General features: G+C 47.2%; 1 protein-coding gene across 18 annotated transcripts in view; it reads right to left on the bottom strand.

Annotated features, from left to right (window-relative positions):
• ZNF536 (zinc finger protein 536) overlaps positions 1-20,530 on the bottom strand; it is a 489,082-nt gene that overhangs the window by 158,725 nt on the left and 309,827 nt on the right. For all 18 annotated transcript variants that reach the window (XM_054673451.2, XM_024351399.2, XM_054673452.1 and 15 more), the window contains 2 exons: positions 19,974-20,126; positions 5,576-7,147 (listed from right to left, as the gene is read on the bottom strand). In XM_054673451.2, coding sequence (XP_054529426.1) covers positions 5,576-7,147; positions 19,974-20,126 — 1,725 coding nt within the window. The remainder of the gene's footprint in view (positions 1-5,575; positions 7,148-19,973; positions 20,127-20,530) is intronic.

The following is a 20,530-nucleotide window of genomic DNA, read 5'->3' as shown; positions in this document are numbered from 1 at the left end:
TCTTTAATGCATAGACAGAGGTGTGGCTTCCCAGAAACAAGGCATCGGCCCATCTGGGTCAACAAGTCCTCTACCACTGTAAAGTCTCTCTCACATCTCTGGCTTTGGCATTACCAGACAATGGATGGGGCCCCGCCACTGATGATGAGGGGTCTCCCATCACCATCTCACTGTCCAGCAGAATAACAGAGGACCAGTGTTTGCACCATTCATTCCCTAGGGATGACCATGAGAACACATCCCTCTTTACACCAGAGCAGGGGTTGACCAACTAAGACACTGTGGGCCAATTCCAGTGCATCGCCTGTCAGTAACTAAAGTTGTAGTAAAACGCAACCACAGCCATCATTTTCCTATTGTCTATGGTAGCTGTGGTGCTCCTTCCAAAGCGGAGTTGGGTGGTCGCCACAGACACCCCGTGGCCTGTGAGCCAACACTTTTATTCTCTGGCCCTTTAAGAAAATATTTGCTACCTGTTGCTTTAGACTGAGTAGCTCGTAAAAGGGTAGGTATTGGCCAGGCGCGGTGGCTCATGCCTATAATCCCAGCCCTTTGGGAGGCTGAGGTGGGCGGATCACCTGAGGTCAGAAGTTCAAGACCAGCCTGACCAACATGGTGAAACCCTGTCTCTACTAAAAATACAAAATTAGCCAGGTGTGGTGGCGTGCACCTGTAATCCCAGCTACTTCGGAGACAGGCAGGAGAATCGCTTGAACCCAGGAGACGGAAGTTGCAGTGAGCCGAGATCTCACACTGCACTCCCGCCCAGGCAACAGAGCAAAACTCCATCTCCAAAAAAAAAAAAAAAAAAAAAAAAAGTAGGTATTCTCCGACTGCCTATGCCGAGAAATCTATAAGGCTTAGGGAAAAGATAAGTCAAATTTTAAGAGAGTTCAGCTTTGGTTGTCCTGGTTCATCTCATCACACATATAAAAATATGTAATTTGAATAGGTTTCAATGGACCCGAATTCTTGGGACGGGGGGGTCCCAATTATTTCACTAATGTGGAAGCCCAGAAGACCTTTATTCCATAGTCTCAGGTATAATTTGGGTTGGGGAAGCCAGTTGCCCAATAACCTGAGGATGATAAGCTGGGGATGTTAGGGCGACTGCTGTTAATGGGCTTGCATTCTCCCTCGCTTCCTCCCAGGCCCACTGGCTCACTAGGTCTGGTAGCCACTGCACATAGGGCCTCGTGCCCACAATCAACTTGCTGATATTTATTTCATGTTTATTTTACAGACGGGGTTTCACTCTGTCACCCAGGCTCGAGTGCAATGTCACGATCCTAGCTCACAGTGGCCTTGAACTCCTGGGCTTATGCAACGCCCCTGCCTCAGCCTCCCAGAGTGCTGGGATTACAGGTGTGAGCCGCAGTGCCTGCCCTCAGCCTGCTTACAGATGCTACCAGTTCAGCCAGCCTTCCCTGAGTGGCAGTCACTACAGAGCAGAGCTCCTTGGGGCAAAGGGGAGTGTGCTCTTTTCCCTGCTTTCCCGTTCATCTGTCATTCATTCTTCTCTGTCCTGCCTACCCCTGGGTCCACCAAAGGACACAGTGCAAAGCCTGATTGGGAGACCTGGCACACAACAACTCCACACCCTGGCCATCTCTCTTAGGTTTGAAAGGCAAGGAGTAAGGGTGATCTGGTTGCTGTCCAAATCCACAAACTCCCAGATGAAACACACTGTTTAACCGTTCCATGCAGTGGGCCCCATGGGTGCTGTGCAGACCAGCCTTGGTGCTGTGTGCACAGGGAAGCCTGCCCCTTCCCAGCCAAGTGCCGACCCAACAGTGCATTAGCATTTCTCAGACTAGACTGGGCTTGTCTGCCTTGCTTTGTCCATGGATGCAAACACTGCTCTGGTCTTCCCCTCTCCACCTTTAAATACTCATGTGGAGTCTGTCCCATTACAAAACCAAGGTCAAACATTCCAATAAAACCAAGGGCACATCCAAATTCTCCGATGGCACTGGAGTACCCTTGTACATTATGCTCTTTGACAGAATAAAGAGATGTGACCCATGCCTGGAGACTGGAAGTCACCTCAAGAAACTAAGGATTTGATTGGAGTGGGATTTCCTATAATGAGATCAGACCCCTAGTGGGATCTGACCCACTGTGGAAGCAAAGATGCCTGTCCTCTGGCTTAATCCAAGATGGCTTAACCTCTTCCTTGGGATTATTGTAATATGTCTCTGACAGGCAGTGTGCTGTCCTCTGTGGAAAGAGCTTTAGAAAATTCCCACTGAAGCTCTCGACACTGTCATATGCAACAGGCGTCTCCCCACCCAACTGGCTGGGTCGGCTTCTCCCCTCGGTGGCTCTCCTTCTGCACCAGAGTTAGGAATCCATTGGCTGTTAGGATGGGCAGGGCACACTGGCCAGGACCCTGGCTCTATGGCACCAAGGAATTTAGGACCAGAGTTTTAAAAGTTAGGAAGAAGGCATGCAGAAATGACGGAAGATCCTGAAAGTACAGCCTGCAATATGAGTATCACCCACAGAATAGGGTGAGATGCCACCTTCTCCAAATCAACAGCAAGGGTTGGAGGAGCTGCTGAGATCTGTGGGGAGTTTATATGATTTGAACTAGGTATTTCTGATGCTTGTTCAAACACTTTTACACCCCTTGAGAACAGAGCTCTTCCTTAAGAAACATGGGAACATTAGCTCCTCCTATAAGCCTGTTTCTATAATCATGAAAGTGGGGATTTAGGTCTACTAACCACACAAAACCAGCCCTCAACTTTATCCATCTGAGATGAGAAATCTAGGAATGATGCTTTGGTCTGACAAAGCCCAGATTCTTAAGGAGAAATAGTGATCAGCCTGGTAGGCGGATTTAGAAACCCGTACCTACTTTGAGTGAAGAAGAGAAGGAGGAATAAACATTAGAAATATTTTATTCATTGTGCTAATATCACTTCTACCCTTGCAAAGGGAAGCTAGGGGGGTTTGAAGCTTACAAATGTCACTTGTGCTTCTTGCCATGCTAAAAAGAGAGTGAATTACACTATTTAAGAAAAAAAAAAAAAACAGCCCATTTGGATTTGTGTTCCTCCTAGGTTGTAACTTTTAGAAAGGATGAATATGTCTGGACCTTCTGGGATATCACAGTCGCCCGCAAGAAAATAAGAAGAGGACTGCAATTATGGTGGGCCAGATATGGGGGGAGTGGGATGAGAACTGGCAGAGTCAGGCCCATCCTAGAGGCAAGAGGGCAGTGGCTCCACCCCCAAGCAAATGCAAGAGCCAGGGAGGGTCTTTTCCTGCCTACTTCCAAACTAAAGCAAGAGGACACAGAAGAAATGGGGCCAAATGGAATGCAGAACTCACACTCTCTAAAAATAGGCGGCTCGTGGCCAGAGTCAATTTCAGCATCTTCCCAGGAGTGGAAGGCGGAACAAGGGGCCTGAACCCTCTGCTGCAGAAGCAACCAGGAAGCCTTCAATCTTGGCTGACATGAGGGTCCCCAAGCCCCATGAAAGAGGCGGGGGGTGGGGGGCACAACTTACATCCCAGGGTCTGCTGCCCAAAGGCTGAAGGGTGGACTAGGCAACACGGTTTGCACATAGCGGGGAAATGTCAGGGACGTGTTGTGTGCTGCTGTTTTGGGAAAAGGTGAGAAGTTCCTAGGAGCTTACAGCCCAGAGATAAAAGGCTCTCAAGACCCGGCAGGCTCCCTGACGTTGGCTTCCCATTCAACCTCGCCTGGTGCGAAAGGATACCACTGGGCAAACTTCCTCGAGCCAGGCAGCCTTCCTTCATTACTGATAGGAAGATGGGAAAATTAATAGGGGTAATATGAGCTCATTTCAATAATAATGAGCTCATGAACATGCCAGGTTTTGATCTTTTCTGATGCATGGATTCCTGGCAGGGACTATGGTCCTACGTAGGTAGTTGAAAGAACTGAAAATAGACTTAAAAAAAAAAAAGACTCTAAACAACAATAAAAAAGAAACCACCCCGATCACAAACCTAAAACAACAATGAAAAAAAGAAAAAAAAGCCTTAAACATTGCTCCCCCAGTTGTTAAAAAAAAAAAGGGGGGGGGGAAAAATTTGGACTGACATAAAACTCTTTTTTCCCTTCTTTTAAATATTGTTTTTAACAGCTTCAAAAGTAATGAATTGTATGTGGCTAAAAATAGATCTGGGGGTAGTGGTTAATGGGGCCTTGTGAATCATTCAGCGTAAGGAACTGTCAATATTTTTTTGAGCTGTCAGAAATCCATTTAGTGATTTTCGACAATTCAAAAAAATATTTCTGACCGCTTGATTCAGTTCCTAGTGAATTAGGGAAGAAGAGGAATAAAAGAAATATATCAATCTAAATTATGAACCCAGAGTCTAGCTTCCTGAATTCTTCTCTGTGCTTAAACGAACAACAGGATGTTGAGGTTCAAAAATACTCTCTTCTATTTCCCCCCCTTCCTTCCCTTTTCTTTCCTTCCCTTCCCTTCCTTCCTTCCTTCTTTCCATCCTGCCCTCCTCCCTTCCTGCCTTCCTGCCTTCCTGCCTTCCTGCCTTCCTTCCACAGGTGAAGTAAAATTACAGAAATCCATTCATAAATTACAGATGGAAAGGTATCATGGTCATTTGTCTCTGGTGAGGATATTTGGAGCTGGTTTCAAAGGGAAGAATGCATGGAGCTTCTTTTCGGAGACAGGCTTCCAAATACAGATATCAGGGTGCCAAGAGAATGACTTTGATTCCCCCTGCCCACCCAAACATTCATTTGATCCAAACCTAGTCCTTAAACTTACAATGATGTTCGGAAATCTGGAATTCCTTTGGGGTACCCATATGCTTTAAGGAGATAAAGAAGTGTCAGTTTGCTACAGGATCAGACAAGCATGAATCCAAGATGCACAGGGTCACACCACTACTGTTCAGGGACTTCACAATGTACATGTCTTGTTAGAGCAACAGACAGACAGGTGAACAGACAGACAAACAGAAGGCAACTGCAGAAGGCCAAAGTCACAGTAACTGCCATTTGGTTTGTCTAAAAATGAGTCACAAACACCCAGAAACCATCTCCCTCTTTGGAGAGAAGGTCGCTTTATTTCCATACTGTTGTTAGTGTGATATGATTTTAGTATCCTCTAAGTCAATAAAAGAAAAGTTTAAGAAAGCAGATTTGGCTTAGCAAAGCAGTAAGGAATTGTCTTTAGGCATCTTTTGCATAAATTGAAAATACTGAAGAATTTGCAAGTTACCATGTCTCTTTTCATTTTTGTTTTGTAAGTCGATTTTCCCCCCTTCAAGTTCTAGATGGCAAACAGGAGTAGTTCACATGGTGAGAGACCACCCCCTTTTCCATGCCTTCTGTACAGGCATTTTAGTACATTCTAATGCAAATTAGAACACAAAAGTATGAGTTCTAAAACTTCTAAACAAAATGGACTTTTATGATTGTCTACATTGCAGATACAGCATTGAGGGTTTTTTCAAATATTTCATTCAAAAGTTGCTCATAGATAAGTCTACCCCATTTTTTTTAAATGCACAATTCAGCACTGATGTTTTGGGAAATGAACTATAGGAAGAGGATTCTAAAACTTACCACACAAGTCTGGCCTCTTGATACATCCAGAATTTGCTGTGCTACTTGCAAGTCCGTTAAAGGCTGCTAAGCCATCAGAACTGTAGGCCCTGAGGACCGACAGCATGTTCATCGGCTTGTCCAGGCTCTGGGGCCCCCGCTCCGGCTTTGGCAGGCCCGCCAAGGGGTCCTGGGCTTGGAGAAGACCCTGGCTGTGCCACTGCTTCTCCGGTGCTTGGGATAAAGGTGAGACCAGTCCCTGGACGGGCTGGGAGGTGCCTGTGGGCTGCAGGCTGTCCCCGCCATCGCTGCTGCTGTCTTTGCTGAGGGCAGACAGTGGCTTGGTCATCATTTCCGGTTCGGTTTCAACATCCTCTTCATCGTTGTTCTCCCCCTTGGAGGAGTCCATGTCCTCTGAGGAGGCAATGTCAGAGAGGTCATCAGTAGTGTTCTTACTCGTGGTTTCGGGGATCAGGATGGGGACATCCTCTTCAGAGTGGGCCTTTCCATCAGGCTCCTTGTTGGGGCAGGAACTGGAGGCCCCGGAGCCAACCATGCCTGGGTAAACACCAAACTGCTTGTAGAAGTCTGATGGGAAGTTACAAAATGCAGGGTCCACGTGGCCGGTCCATGCACCGCTCTTCTGCTCCCCCAGAGTCTCCTTGAGCTGACCTTGGGCCATCTTCTCAGAAGCAGAGTCTAGAGAGCTGATCATATTGGAGAGGCCCAGGTCTTTGTTTGATTGTAACGAGGGCAGCAGGGCCATCTTACTCGCCTCCCGGGCTTGGTCTTTGCAGTTGACTGTGACCCCGATGGTGTTATCTTTGCGTTTCGCTTTGCCCAGGTGGTTGGCCTGGAGATGAAGGGCCATGAGCTCCATGGAGGACGTTGTGAAAGCACAAAACAAGCAGCCGTGCCACGCAATGCTGTCCTGCACAGTTACCGAGGAGCCCGGGAGGGAGGCGGCATCTGGCCGCACAGACAAGTCCAGGGGTTCATACTGAGATTTCTCGGACTTCCTCTGGGAGGACTTGCCACTGGGTTTCTCCTCACCACCATCCACTCCGTGGACTTTCATGGACGGGGGGTCAGCCAGGGCTTTGTCCTTCATGTCCTTCTCCTTCTTCAAGGAACTGAGGACAAAACTGTCCATGAAAGCTTGCAAGGACCCTTGGAAATTCACACCGTTGCTCACAATGCTTTGATAAGCTCTTCCGATCTCAGAGAAGTGGGTGCTTTTGGAAGGAAGGTCAGTGCCTTTCAGAGCATCTGAGGGGACCTCCGAAGACATGCCCGTGGCCTGCCCCGAGTGATCTCCGGAGGAGAGAACCCCTGATGTCCACTGCTGAGATGCAGGGCCTCCTCTGAAGTCGATTCCAGGGAGACCCTTGAAGGCCCCCCTCAGGATGTCTGGCCTGATGAACAGAGAAGCTTTGCTTGACATCTCGTCCTTGTGGTCTTGATTTGGGGGTTGCCCAGACAGCGGCCCAGCCCCGTTCTGCCGCTCCCGATGATGTCGCTCTAAGTGGTATTTTAAGGACGCTGACTGCGTGCCGGCATAGTCACAGTGCGGACACTTGTAGGGTTTCTCACCTGCAAGATTTTGATATAAGAAAAAAAAGAGGCGTTTATCTCATTTTGGTGTGCTGAACGAGGCTGGAAGGATCAACATTTGTTCTTTGAAACAAAGCAGCTCAAACTAATAATTAGAGAACAACTGTTTTTTAATAGAAGAATAATTCGTACTCTTAAGCTTTTTTAATGATTTTGTACCATTTGGGACTATTCAGGAACGACATACTATCTACACACAATTAGCTATCTTTTTCTTTATCTAACATGTGAAAACGGCTGTCGATTTAAAAGCTATGATTATGAAAATTAAGCATAATAATTTCAGCCACAGTGATCATTAAAAGTAGAAGTTTAAAAAGAGAAAGTATGTAACAAATGGGTGGTTGCAATATTTTGTGTATACAATAGCTCTAAAATTTGTTTAAATTATACACATGGAAACCATTTTTAAACCTAAAAATTTTATGGCACTGTTACGCAAGACTGAAATGAATGATTTAAGTCTTGCTCTGCAGTAAATCATGGATATAATTAGCAAATGGCATACTGCACAAGTAATTTATCATTATTTGGAGGGCACCATTCCAGACGGGCTCAGATATCTGCAGACCTACTGCACTGTTTCTAAATAAAGAACTATAAATACAGATTCTATAAAATATTAATACCATTACAGTGCATTATGATTGCAGCATGTAAAGACATATAGTTAAGATAAAAAGCAGTCAATAAAACTTAAAAGAAAATGAGTAATAAAAAGGCACAAAATATATTTAGTTTCTGTATTTGAAATTAACATTATCTACTGGTCTTTGTAGTGCCTTAAATTTGTACTAATGGCAAACCTAATGCTCCGGTAGTAAAATGTGTAATTTACCTATAATAAGCGCTTTCTAGAGAATAAAAATAGCTTTAAAGAGTGTTTTAAAACATATAAGATAATTTTCATGAATTAAATATTTATTTAAATTCAACACCCCCAACTTCTATTGTTCTTTCCACGGTGGAAAAAGATACCAGAAGAGACAACTTACATTTGCTGGCATTGTGGGATAGAGAAGGGGAAGAATGTAAACGACTGCAGATTTAAATATATTCCAAGAATTTGTTAGCAATCCCAGGTCTTTTCCAGACTTTGCAATCAAAAGGCTCTCTGGAAGGAATGGGGACTGTGACAGTCCCCGCTCTCTTATTCACAATGGTGCCCTGTCAATATCCACAATTATTTCTTCCAGGAACCTCAACTATTCCCCCTCCCCTTCCTCTGTTCTATTGTAAAATAGACTGATCTAAAAAGTAACAACAAATCGTCAGTGAATGGTGTCTTCTGAAGACATTTCACTGTGTCTAGTCTCAGCGGAAGGCATGAGTCCCAGTTCTCCAGGCACAGGGCATTTGGGGGCGTGGACTTTGTGAGCAAGAGGGCCACCAGCCTGGTTCTGAGCAGGAGATGCCATGTCATCTCCAGATCACGTGCCAGAACCGTGGTTACCCTGCCTGCCTTATCAGAACAAGGGTGCCAGGTGCTATGAGCAGCTGAGATCTCTCCTGGACACTTTTTCAGAGGTGGCCCTTAGGTCTAGGAAGGGAACCCAGCAGGGAATCTGTTTCTCTAAACATAAAGGTCACAGTCATCTCTAGCTAGACCAATGACAGGAATCTAGGAGGAAGTCTCTATCCCCTTTGGGGTAAAGGCACAGAGAATTTCAGGCAGTAATTTCCCCCTTCTTGGAGTCAGTCCCAGGTTAGACTCAGACTCATTGAGCTACTGCTATGTAGACATCCCATCGCAGGCCAGGCTGGGATGGGGCACTTCTGGGCAGCAGGATGTCATGGCTGATTCAGCTTATCTGGAAGCCCAGTGATCAGGTGTGACAGAGGCAGTCCCCGAAACTTAGAGGGGTCGTGATGGGGCCCACAGCAGGCAAGCCTACCTAGAAACTCAAGATCCTGCCCTACGGGTGAGAGCAAGCCCTGCGGGAGGGCCAGGCGATGAAAGCCTGCAGAGGTGAGGCCCGCAGGTGCCTGGTGGGACTCAGGCTGTGTTTTAGAAATGCACCTGGAAATGATTATGTGCATCTGGCAGGCAAAGGGGCCGTAGAGAAAGCACCGGCATTCATTAGCGGAGCTAAAGAGGGGGAAGGTGGACTTTCCTCTCAAGCCTGGGAATGTGGAGGGCTGCCTTTCTGGGTGGGGACTGTGGGGATGCACAGAGGATGTGTCTATTTCCAATGGATACATGTTTGAAAGGCACACAGGAGGCCGAGCGCAGTGGCTCACACCTGTAATCCCAGTACTTTGGGAGGCTGAGGCAAGAGGATCACAAGGTCAGGAGATCGAGACCATCCTGGCTAACATGATGAAACCCGGTCTCTACTAAAAATACAAACAATTAGCCGGGCGTGGTGGTGGGTGCCTGTAGTCCCAGCTACTTGGGAGGCTGAGGCAGGAGAATGGCGTAAACCCGGGAGGCGGAGCTTGCAGTGAGCCGAGATGGCGCCACTGCACTCCAGCCTGGGCGACAGAGCAAGACTCTATCTCAAAAAAAAAAAAAAAAAAAAGACATATGGGAGCGGTAGTACTCAAACTGTATTGTGCATTAGAACCACCAGGGGAGTGTGGTAAGACACCAGTTCTGGCCCTAAGGCACAGCAGTTCTGATTCCCTGGGTCTGGGGTCGGCGCAGAAGTTGGCCTTGTAAGCGTCCCTATGATTCTGATGCAGACATGTAAAGACAACCCCTTGAAAAACCATCCTGGAATTGCCTTGGGGGCTTGATGAAGTGCTGATACCTGGTCCCACCTCCCCACATTCTGAGTTAATTGGCCAAAGATGCAAACTTGGTTTCGGGATCTTTCGGGACTTTCCCAGGTGGCCCTCTGTGGATCCTGAGTGGGGAACCATTGTAGGCAGCCTTCCTTGGAAGTGCCTTTGAAGTGGGAACCATGAATGGTTTAGCAGGGAAGACAGTCTAGACCTCAGGAGGTATTTGAGAATCTGGACTAGGGACTGGACACCCACGCTACTCTGAATTCCACTGGACACAGAATCCTGGTCTTGGGACTTTTTCTTCCTCAACCTGTAATAAGACATGTTGAAGCACGTGTTCTGTGGGGTCTCACGCCAATCCTAAGCTCGTTTAGGAGCTAAACTAAGTCTCCTGAATAGAGCCAGTGCTACTTGTGCACATACGTGTCACCCACTGACTCAGAAACCTTCAGTTTGATTCACACACATTTTTTTGATGGAGTGAACCAATGGATGAATGAATAAACACCTGCAACCTCCCTTCTTGACCCTGGAAACTGAGTAAAAACCCAAGAGGCAGGTTCTCTGCTCTCATGGCTTTTGTAGGAGACATATCATATAGCAGGCTAGCAGATTTCACGCACACGCACTCTCACACTCACACACAGCATGTGAGTGCACAGGAAGATAGCATCCCTTCACTCCACTCCCTGTCTTTAGAGTTCAAAATAGGACTTGCCCCTCACTGCTCCAGAGAATAAAAGCCAGAGCTGAGAAACAAGAAAGGCTAATTCCTAGCATTGGAGTCTCCACGGGCCCAGGCCTGGTGAATTAGGGGCTGCTTCATGAGCTTTCAAGGGTTTTCTGAATGCACGTGCTATGCAAGGTTCTAGAAAGCTCTCCACCCACGCTTCCTCTGCCTTCTGCACTGGGATGAAAGGGCTGCATTGCTCTTTCTGTCCATTTCTCTATACAGTTCCACCTCCTGCCGGGTCACTAAAGGGCTTGGTTTGGGTGGTTTCTTCCGATCATCCCAGTTCCTCAGTTAAGTGCTCCAGGTGGGCACGCTGTTCCAGGGGATAAACCCTTCCCCTTTGGACTTACGTTCACAAAGAAACAAGCTCAATTTTAATTTCCTCGTAATCACTAAATGATTGGAAGAACCACCCCTGCCCTCTATCTCAAAGCCCTCGCTCCCCTTTCCGGGCTTCCTATCCAACAAGGGGCACAGGGAAAGGCTTTGGAGATGGAAGTGAGCCCCGGCCAGGGCATGTTTCTAGCCAGGCACATCCAGAGGTTGAGCTGTGAACCTCCTTAGAACCCCAGCAGCCCCAGGGTCTTGTGCTCCACTGGAAACATCCCAGCTGTTTCCCAGGCATTCTTTCCTCAGAGGGCCCATTTCAGAGTGCTCAGGAGGCAAACTACTTACAACGTTGGCCTAGACGGGGTGGGGCAGCAACCACAAGGAGAGGCCTAACAGCACATTTCACAGGCTCCGGGGTGCGGTCTACATCTGCTCTTTCATTTGGCCGGCACAGGCAGATGCTGAGTCTACCTGAGCTGAGAACCGCTTCCCAGCCAAGGCCTCTGCATCTGGATGTGCTCTTCTGCCCAAGCGCTCTGGGCTAACTCTAGCAAATCCCAGGCCTCCGGACATGGCCAGATACATGCCAAAAGAGCCAGGCATTGGGCCTGCCTAGCCCTGCCCAACCAAGGCTGGACTCTGCCTGAGACTCAGGTCTGCATTGCCTGGGCAGCCCCATGGTACAGGCAGCCCCAGACTCTGCCAGCAGCTCTGTCTAGTTGAGTGATTGGCCACTTAGGCCATAAATGAGTCCCATCTACTGAGGGGACCACTCAGGCTGCCTCCCAAGGTTTCCAGGGGGTCAAGAGTCCTCTGGTGACCTCCATGATGTTTGTGGTTCATTGCTTTGTGTTTATCTGTTGTATGTGCCACACACTTGCATGCAGGCAGAACCACACAGATCAGATGAGTATGCAAAACAGCCGTTCTCTCCTGGAGCACAGTGTCACTCAACTCTCACCAACTGTGGGCACTAGAACCTTTGATTTTCCAAGAAAAGTCTCGGCCAGGCATGGTGGCTCAGGCCTGTAACCCTAGCACTTTGGGAGGCCAGGCAGGAAGATCACTTGGGCCCAGGAGTTTAAGACCAGCATGGGCAAAACAGGGAGACCTCGTCTCTACAAAAAATTTAAAAATTAAGCAGGTGTGGTGTCACACACCTGTGGTCTAAGCTACTTGGGAGGCTGAGGCAGGAGGATCGCTTGAGCCCACGAGTTGGAGGCTGCAATGAGCTATGATTGCACCACTGCACATCAACCTGGGGGATAGAGTGAGACCCTGTCTCTAGAAAAAAGAAAAGTGTCATATCTATGAGGTTTCTGTGTGCAGTATCTTACTTTTTAAATATTAGTACCTATCTCAAAACTTTTCAAACACTGAAGGGTCACAGTGCTCTATTTTACAGGTGGGGTCTGGAGCAGGCAGTCACTGTGAAATGTGCAGAATGGGGCTCTTTGCCCACTAAAGGAAGCAGCTACGAACACTGGTAGCCTTCTGCGGGGAAACCTCTAACTATATTTTAAGGAGTAAGATGTGGGCCCAAACAATGCATTTCTAGAAAGAAGAGTTTTGCTAGAAAAGGCATAATGAAATTAAAAGGCCGCAGTTCATCATTCCAATTGATTAATGAAATTATTGGAACTGTCGTACAGTACGCCAGCTTCCCACTGACACATGGCATAAGATATAGATTTAGCTTTAGAATATCATTGATAACCTCTCCCAAGTCACTGTATCATCAATTTCTAGAAATATACGACCAGGTGGTTTAATTAGTTCACGGTACCTATTTTTACATGCTCATATCTTTTATAATTCTGAGCCTCTACTTTGCTGTTGATATGTCAAAGGAACCCTCACTGTTCCAGGGAGTTATTCTAGAGCTATTTAGAGCAAGTTCCCACCAGCACCTCTCCAAAAATAACAGGTGGATTCATATTCTCTTTGGAAACCATTTTAAGGTTTAAGATGTGATTCATGCTTCTCATTTTTTTATTTTGTTTTTGTTTTTTTTGCTAAATCTCCAAAAGTGTTTCACTTTTAAGTTGAGCAACTGAATATTTTCCTGTATTTGCATCCTCAATTTGATATTTATTTAGTCCTTCTCCATCTCTTTACTTAGTTAACACCAGGAGAGATAAATATGGTGGTGTCTTTGCAGCAAAGCTTCAGTACATTAATATAAATTGTACACTAATTCCCCCAAAGCATATATATGTTGTAAACCTGAAGACTTTTCACACAGCTGCTTATTGCTAAACAGTGCCTTGTCCAGAAGGGGACAATCTGTGTCTCTAATTGCTGTCACTGAAGCCCAGATTCATTATGTGACTTTCCCATTAAAATGTGAGCATTAATTTGTATAATGAAATATCACCCACTGCAGTGTTCATTAGCCATGCCCTACTGTATACAGCACATTGTTAGCTACCTAGAAACTGTAGTTAATTTCACTAATGGATATTTCCCTACTTAGTGTTTGGTAGGAAATTTATACTGTAACATTACCTCTTCAACTTTTAAGGAAATTTAAATTCAATCAATTATTTTCAACAAAAGTTTAGGATGTCATTAAGGCAGGAAAAGCAAGGATAGGGAACAGAGGAGGAATAAACCGGGCTTTTAGTTCATCTCAGATATAGAAAAATGATGGAATTTTAATTCAAAACAAAAAGAAAAAAAGACATCTCCTTTTGGAGATTTTTTTTTTTTCATCATTACTCAGGTGGTTGGTCCCCCACTAACGGCAAAAATGCATGCTCTCTTTTTGGAAAAGGAAATGAGAAGAACACCCATTTTAACTGATTCCTTTTTGAAAATGCATGCAAAGTGCTTTTATATTTACTCAGTGTGTGAAAACAGCCTAGATACCTTACATAGAAGCATCAAATGTAAGAGACGTAGACACCAGCCATAAGGCACCTGGATGGGGCCGGCTGGAAGTTTCATTTCCACCCATGTTTATCTACCAGCCACTGCTCGGGAAGCACTTTGAAGATGAAAGGTGGTTTCCACCATAGCATGAGTTTATCAGCTCTGTGATGCTGGAAGTGATTCCACTCCCACTCACCCCCACCCCGTTTCCATCCCAGGAGGTCAGAGCGCCTCCACATGCCACAGTGGCCATGCCTCACCCCTAACCTCGCTGTGCTAGTGGGGAAACCCAAGCACGTGGGGCCAAGGAAGCCTGGCCTGGGGCCAGTCTGAGGGAGGGGTCAAGGAGGAGCTGGGGTGCACAGTACTTCCCTTTTAAATTCCCTGGAGGCTGCGCCAACACCACTTGTGAGTACAAGTCACTTCTTTCCTTCCTGTTGGGTATGGTGTGGACACACACTGTCAAAGAAATGTTGCATTAATTCCCTAAAACAAGCCAGAAATTCACTCAGAAAAGTAAAAAGTAGCAATACAATGCAGCGGTGAAGAGAATGAGATTCTGAATTAGGCAGATCTGATTATAACCTTTAATCCAAGCCTGGACAACTCCGGGATGGGATAACTTCACGTCTCTGTCTCTGAGGCTCAGCGCCCTCCCCTGCAGCGGGGCAGGGGATGGAGCCTTGGTGGCTGAGGTGCTGTAGGGATGAAGGAGCGAGTTAATGCAAAGTTGTCTAGCACAGAGCCTGCATATGGGCGTGGATACAACGTGGGAACTACCATCACTGTTATTGTGCCGTTACTCCATCCCTGCGGGCTGAGTTCTGTGTTCAGCCAGTTGCTGTCATGCTTTGTAGTCACAAGGCAAGATAATGTCCAGGTCTCCCTCCCTACACCCGACTGGGTGTGCAGCCCTTTGGGGGCTGCAAGGGAGAACGCCCTCCCTTCCACAATCCTCCTTGGTCCTACAGGAAAGGGACAAGAATACAGGTGAGAGCCCAGCCAGCATCCAGGAGCTGTGCCGTGAAGACAGCAGCCAGGAGTTGGGGGGTGCCGGGCGTACCCTTCAGCCCAATGCTGAACCCCTCGTGACCACAGCTGAAATCCCTGGGAAACCACCACTGACTTCCCTGTGCGGATCCATTCCCACAAAGAGGTTCCCGACTCGGGGCTGGAACATGCGGCACATCAAAACCAGATTAATAAACCACTCACAGAACTCGAGAGGGAGAAGAAACTAATGAGATTTATTTTTAATTAGTCCCTGAACTTTCATGCCTCCAAGTTTTCACGAGTGAAGTTGCTTATTACATTTCTCTACAATGGTCATTCCTTGAGACAAACAACCCCATCCCGAAAAACCCACACATGGGAGAGCCTCGGTAGGGAACCCAGCCAGGAGTCCCGCAGCCATGCATGAGGTGCTCACCCACCAGGGGGTCACGCCTCCCCCAGGCTTTCAGGGACCTGTCAGCATCTGCCTGCTTCCTGTACACACAAAACAGATACATCAGACCTTCCAGAGTACCCCCAGGCACCTGGCTTCCCAAGGTAGTGCACAGGGAGGGGACATGGAGGAAAAGAATGGCATGGGTGCATGGAGACCAATCCTGAAATGATTTGCCAACCTCTCAGCAGACTCTGGGGACATGCGCCCTCCCCGTTGCATGTTACAACTAGATGTTTGCTGATGTATTTCTGTGATGGTTAATTTTTGTGTGTCAATTTGACTGGGCCACAGGGTGCCCAGATATTTGGTTAAGGATTCTTCTGGGTGTGTCCATGGGGGTGTTTCTGGATGAGATGAACGTTTGAATGGGTGGGCTGAGTAAAGAAGGTGGCCCTCTCCAATGTGGGTGCACCTTGTCCAATCCTTTGAAGGCATGAATAGAACAAAAGGCTGAGCAAGGGGGAGTGCACTCGCTCTGCCTGGCTGTCTTTCAGCTAGGACATTGGTCTGCATTCTGGCTCAGACTTGAACTGGAATTTACACCATCAGCTCTCCTGAGTCTCCAGCTCACCAATTACAGATCTTGGATCTTAGGACTTCTCAGCCTCCATAATCACTTGAGCCAATTTCTTACAAATCTCCTGTGTGCGTGTGTGTGTGGGGGGGGTGCATATCTCCTTTTCTTTTCTTTTTCTTTTCTTTTCTTTCTTTCCTTTTCTTTTCTTTCCTTTCTTTCCTTTTATAGAGATGGGGGTCTCACTATGTGGCCCAGGCTGGTCTTGAACTCCTGGGCTCAAACAATCCTCCTGCCTCGGCCTCCCAAAGTTCTGGGATTACAGGTATGAGCCACTGTGCCTGGCCATATATACATTTCCTATCGGTGCTGTTTCTCTGGAGAACCCTGACTGATGCAATCTCCTTTCTGAGCCTGCAATAATGGGCTCTGAATTTGAATCACAGACACTGTGCTATAGAATAAAAATTGTCCATATCCAGTTATTGGACCCTAGTCTGCCCAGGGTAATGTCTCCATGAGGAGAGAAGTTCAGCCACCTCTGGGTCAAGCAGCCATCAACGTCTGCCCTGCCTGGAGCCAGAGTGAGGCAGCCTCCAGGATCTGATGGCCTTAGGGACTCCCGAGATCCTGCAGGAGCCTCCCCTTGGTCCCCTGAGGACCTGGCTGAAGCTTAGGGTGCACCAGAAACATCCTAGTGACCCATAGGCTCTCTCGGGCTCCCAGATGTTCAGAACAACCTGACTGGTGCATCTAGTCAGCACCTCTCCAACAAACAGGTGTTAGGAGAAGAGAAACAGTAATTGAGTTAATGCAGTGGGGAGAAAAAGGAGAGAGGTTTTATCCATTGATGTTACATGATCGAGACTTCCAATAAAGATGCAGTCGGACAGAAAAAATACAGAGAAGGTGCCATCTGATATCCCAATTAAAAATATATTTATATTACACGTTGGGTTTTTAAATGTGCTCATATGGGTCCATTGTTTAAAAACTTCAAAAAGATGGCATTTTGGAGTACATGTATTTTTGTTTTGTAATAAGACTGCTGTCCTCTGGCCATGTCATTTAGAAATACAAAAACTGTATGGTATTTGGAGCAAGGAGAGACACCAGGGCCAAAAGAGAGGCAGTCAGGGCCTCTCACCAACTTGAGTCCCACATGAAATCACTTATTAACAAATACGTTGATTGTGATTTTTAATTACTTGTGTAATCTACACTTTTACATTGTCATAATAGATGTTTATTTGGGTGATTTATAACATGTAACACTTTCTGTTCTATTCAAATGCACAAGTGTAAGCATTTTCCAGCTTCTTTGTTCTTAGATAAAAAGGAAATTGATCTTTATCTGGTTAACCATTCTGCCTTTTACATACGGCAAATTCTGCTTCCGAGGGGTGGTGGAGGTGGTGTGATGTTTCCATGGCTTCTTTCATTTTCTCTCTGATTCTAGGAAGTTTCCAGAATGCCTCTGTCCATGGCCCTATGTTGTCTCTCTCAATGTCTCCAAAGAGTATTCCAAGGTTTGTGAAGCAGAAGTTCAGAAACATTAGTCTTTCTCAAGCTTGAAAACTGCAAAGAGCAATAACCATTTGCTCTCTCCCAGGTTATCCAGAACTTCTGTCAGCTTTGGTCCTAAGTTGCCTGGAAATATTCTGTGGAGTGTCTTCTCTTACCCCCGGGGAAGCTGACTGGCCTTGGGCCGACAGGGTTAGTGAAGCCCCTCGTTGAGAGGCACTGCCTTTCCTCACTGACTCTTACACCCTGCAAGGCTGACGTTACCCATGGAGAGTTACCACCTGGCTGGGAAATGTGGTCCAGGGTTGTGTGTCGACATGAAATACACAAGACAAGACATGCCTAGCCTGGTTTCCACACTCCTGCAGGCAGCTCAAGTGTGGGTGCCCTGTGGACCACCTCCCGTATCCTGGCAGTCTGCGGGTCCCCACCCTGCCCAACCACCACCACAACCCTGGCTCCAATCTGGGGAGGAAAATGGACATTGGCATCATCTGAGAAAACCAGATGTCTGGGCTGACTGCCTTCGAGCCTGGTCACTTTCACGAATTGACGCAGGAATGCCTGGGTCAGCAAATACTTTCTGAGTGCCTACCTGGACCAGGCTCTGTTCTAGGCTGGGGACACAGCTGGACAAACAGACACAGCCTTTTCTCTCAAGGAGTTCACAGTCTAGTGCATGGAGAGAAACAACAACAAAATACAAATGAATGGTGTGTCAGATGCTGTGAGCACTATGGAGAGAAGTGACACAGGGAAGGAAAGCGGTCTAGAAAGTCCTGGTGGGGTGGGGGGTGCACTGCCATGTGGGTGGGCCTCACAGAGAAGGGGGCATCAGAGCCAGACCAGACTCTGAAGGGGAAGCAGCAAGCCATGCAACTATCTGGCAGAGAAGTTCAAAGGGCAAAGACCCTGAGTTCAGAATGCAAGGCTCCCTCCCTGAACTCCCGGGGAAGAGGATCTTCCACTTTGTCTATGCCCAAGCAACCAGCACTTGCAGCCTGACTGTCAGGCTGTGGTTTCTGATAGGTTCCTGTGTTCCCTGGGGAAGGGGCCACTTTCCCTACAGCCCTTGACTCCTCTGTGCCACCTTGAACAATGCAGGGAAGACAGGAGGAGTCACTCACTTATTCGAGAATTTCTTCTGTCATTCAACCTTTCAGATAAATTCATCTGCCGCTACTGGGTGTAAGGTGCCCTTGCAGACCCTGGGGTTATAGAAATGATAGCAATTCAAAAGATAGACAATATTGCCACCTGTGCAAATCTTAGACTCTGTTTGGTGGGAGACAAATAAGCAATGGAGCCCAACAGGGTCATTTCTGAAACTGTTAAGTTTATAAAGAAGATATTGCAGGGGATGTGAGGGCTGTTTTAGGTGGGATAGTCAGGGGCAGCCTCTCCGAATAGATCCCAGTAAAGCTAAGTCCCCAGGGACCACCTGGAGGAAGATTCCAGGTGGAGGGAGGGGCAGGAACACAGGTCCTGCAGCTGGAACAGGCATTCTGCATTGGAAGAACAGGGAGAATGCAGGTGGTGTTTCAGAAAGGTGCCAAGGATGAAGAAGGGGGCAGGGGGCAGGATGGGGCCGGGGCAAGGCATGGGCAGGTCGCATGAGGCCTTTTGGGAGAGTGGTGGGACCTGGAGGACCATTTTAAAAGACACCTCTTTGGCCTGAGATGACTCCAAGAGAGGCATGCAGGATGAACAGGGCTGGTGACTTGGCCCATGGCCTCCTGTGCCCATCTGTCCTCAGGCTTCCCTCGGTGTCAGGGAGATTTGTGGGGACCAGGTGAGGCACCAGGTGAGGGGTTTCTTGTCTCCTCCCACGTGATGCCCATGCAGCCCTCATGCACTCAATATTCCTGTGCAACCCAGAGCCTTATTGATTCCTTGGGAAATAAACCACAATTATTTTTGAAAATAGATGGCATATTTGTCTAGCCTCTGAAGCAGCTCATACTCCAATAGATAAAGTGTCAGGAGGAAAATCAAAGAAAATGGAAGTGTCCATATCTCCGATAGATTTTTTTTTTATATTGGCAATGTGCAAGCAACAAGCAGAAAAGCTAAAAAGGACGATGACTGAGGGACACAGAGAACTCCCTGTTGCCAGCCAGTCCTCGTCCAGTATGATGCCAAAACATGAGAAATGGCCAGAGGGGTGCAGCAGCCACTTGCCCCCCTTTGCCTAACACAGGCTGGGCTAATGCCTATTCTACCTGGATGCTTGGGGAAGTGGCTTCATTCCCTTCTGCACTTAGGAAGGTTTGAGCTGAGACCCCATCACTGACACCTGGGAGACTCCTGGTTCATACAGGGGCCTGGGCGGGGGGACTCCTTCAATACAGCAGAAGGAAACCATTAGCAAAACGCCCTAGAGGCTCAGACGCGACCCAGTTATCCCAGGCCAGGACCATCCAAGTCTACATTTACGAGTCCCTGAGTCATTTGCGAGGTGAATGTTAGTTAAGTGACGAATCAGGAAATGAGGGCCGCTTCTGAGCCATACAATGGTGGCTAGACAGGCCCAGGGAGAACCTTCCAGAGTTAGTGACCCACACAGCTGTGGACCTGGGCCAGAAAGCAGGCAGGACGGGGGCCTCCTCCTTCTCTGGGCTGTGCCCCTGGATGCACTCAGACTTCTCACCTGTGTGTATCCTCAGGTGCACCTTAAGGTGATGGGATGTCCGGAAAGTTTTCCCACAGTACGGGCAGTCCTTCATGGCCGAGCCCAGGCTTCTGTCGCGAAGCAGCGCCGGTTGCTGGACGCCGGCAGATCTCCCAGCCTCCTCGCCAATGTCTGCAGCGAAGGAGAAACGTTCTCACATCACTTCAGCACATGTCAGGAGTTGTTCGCACCAAAACTGCTAACACCACACAAAGTTAAACATGTCAATACTACACCTGTCTATTTCATTCTTTAAATCTGACAGAATGCTGACAATTCATGTATTTTCTTGTTATTCTCTTAAATTATTTCATCTTTCCTATCATCATTTTAAGCAGCATATGGTACCTTTATATTGAACTGAATTAAACAAGAAAAGAAACAGCTGTGTCAGCAGCTGGTTTGATTTCTTCTTTTGCTTAGTTCCTATTAAATATTTTTTTCAAAAGTTTAAAAATGTTGGTGTTTGTTGAATCTGATTAATTTATAATATGGACTCACTGTAGAGTTCACTATGGGACTGAAATCATATTTGC

This window comes from Pan troglodytes, chromosome 20 (genome assembly GCF_028858775.2).
Source record: "Pan troglodytes isolate AG18354 chromosome 20, NHGRI_mPanTro3-v2.0_pri, whole genome shotgun sequence".
Taxonomy (NCBI): domain Eukaryota; kingdom Metazoa; phylum Chordata; class Mammalia; order Primates; family Hominidae; genus Pan; species Pan troglodytes.
This window is presented reverse-complemented; position numbering and strand designations above follow the sequence as displayed.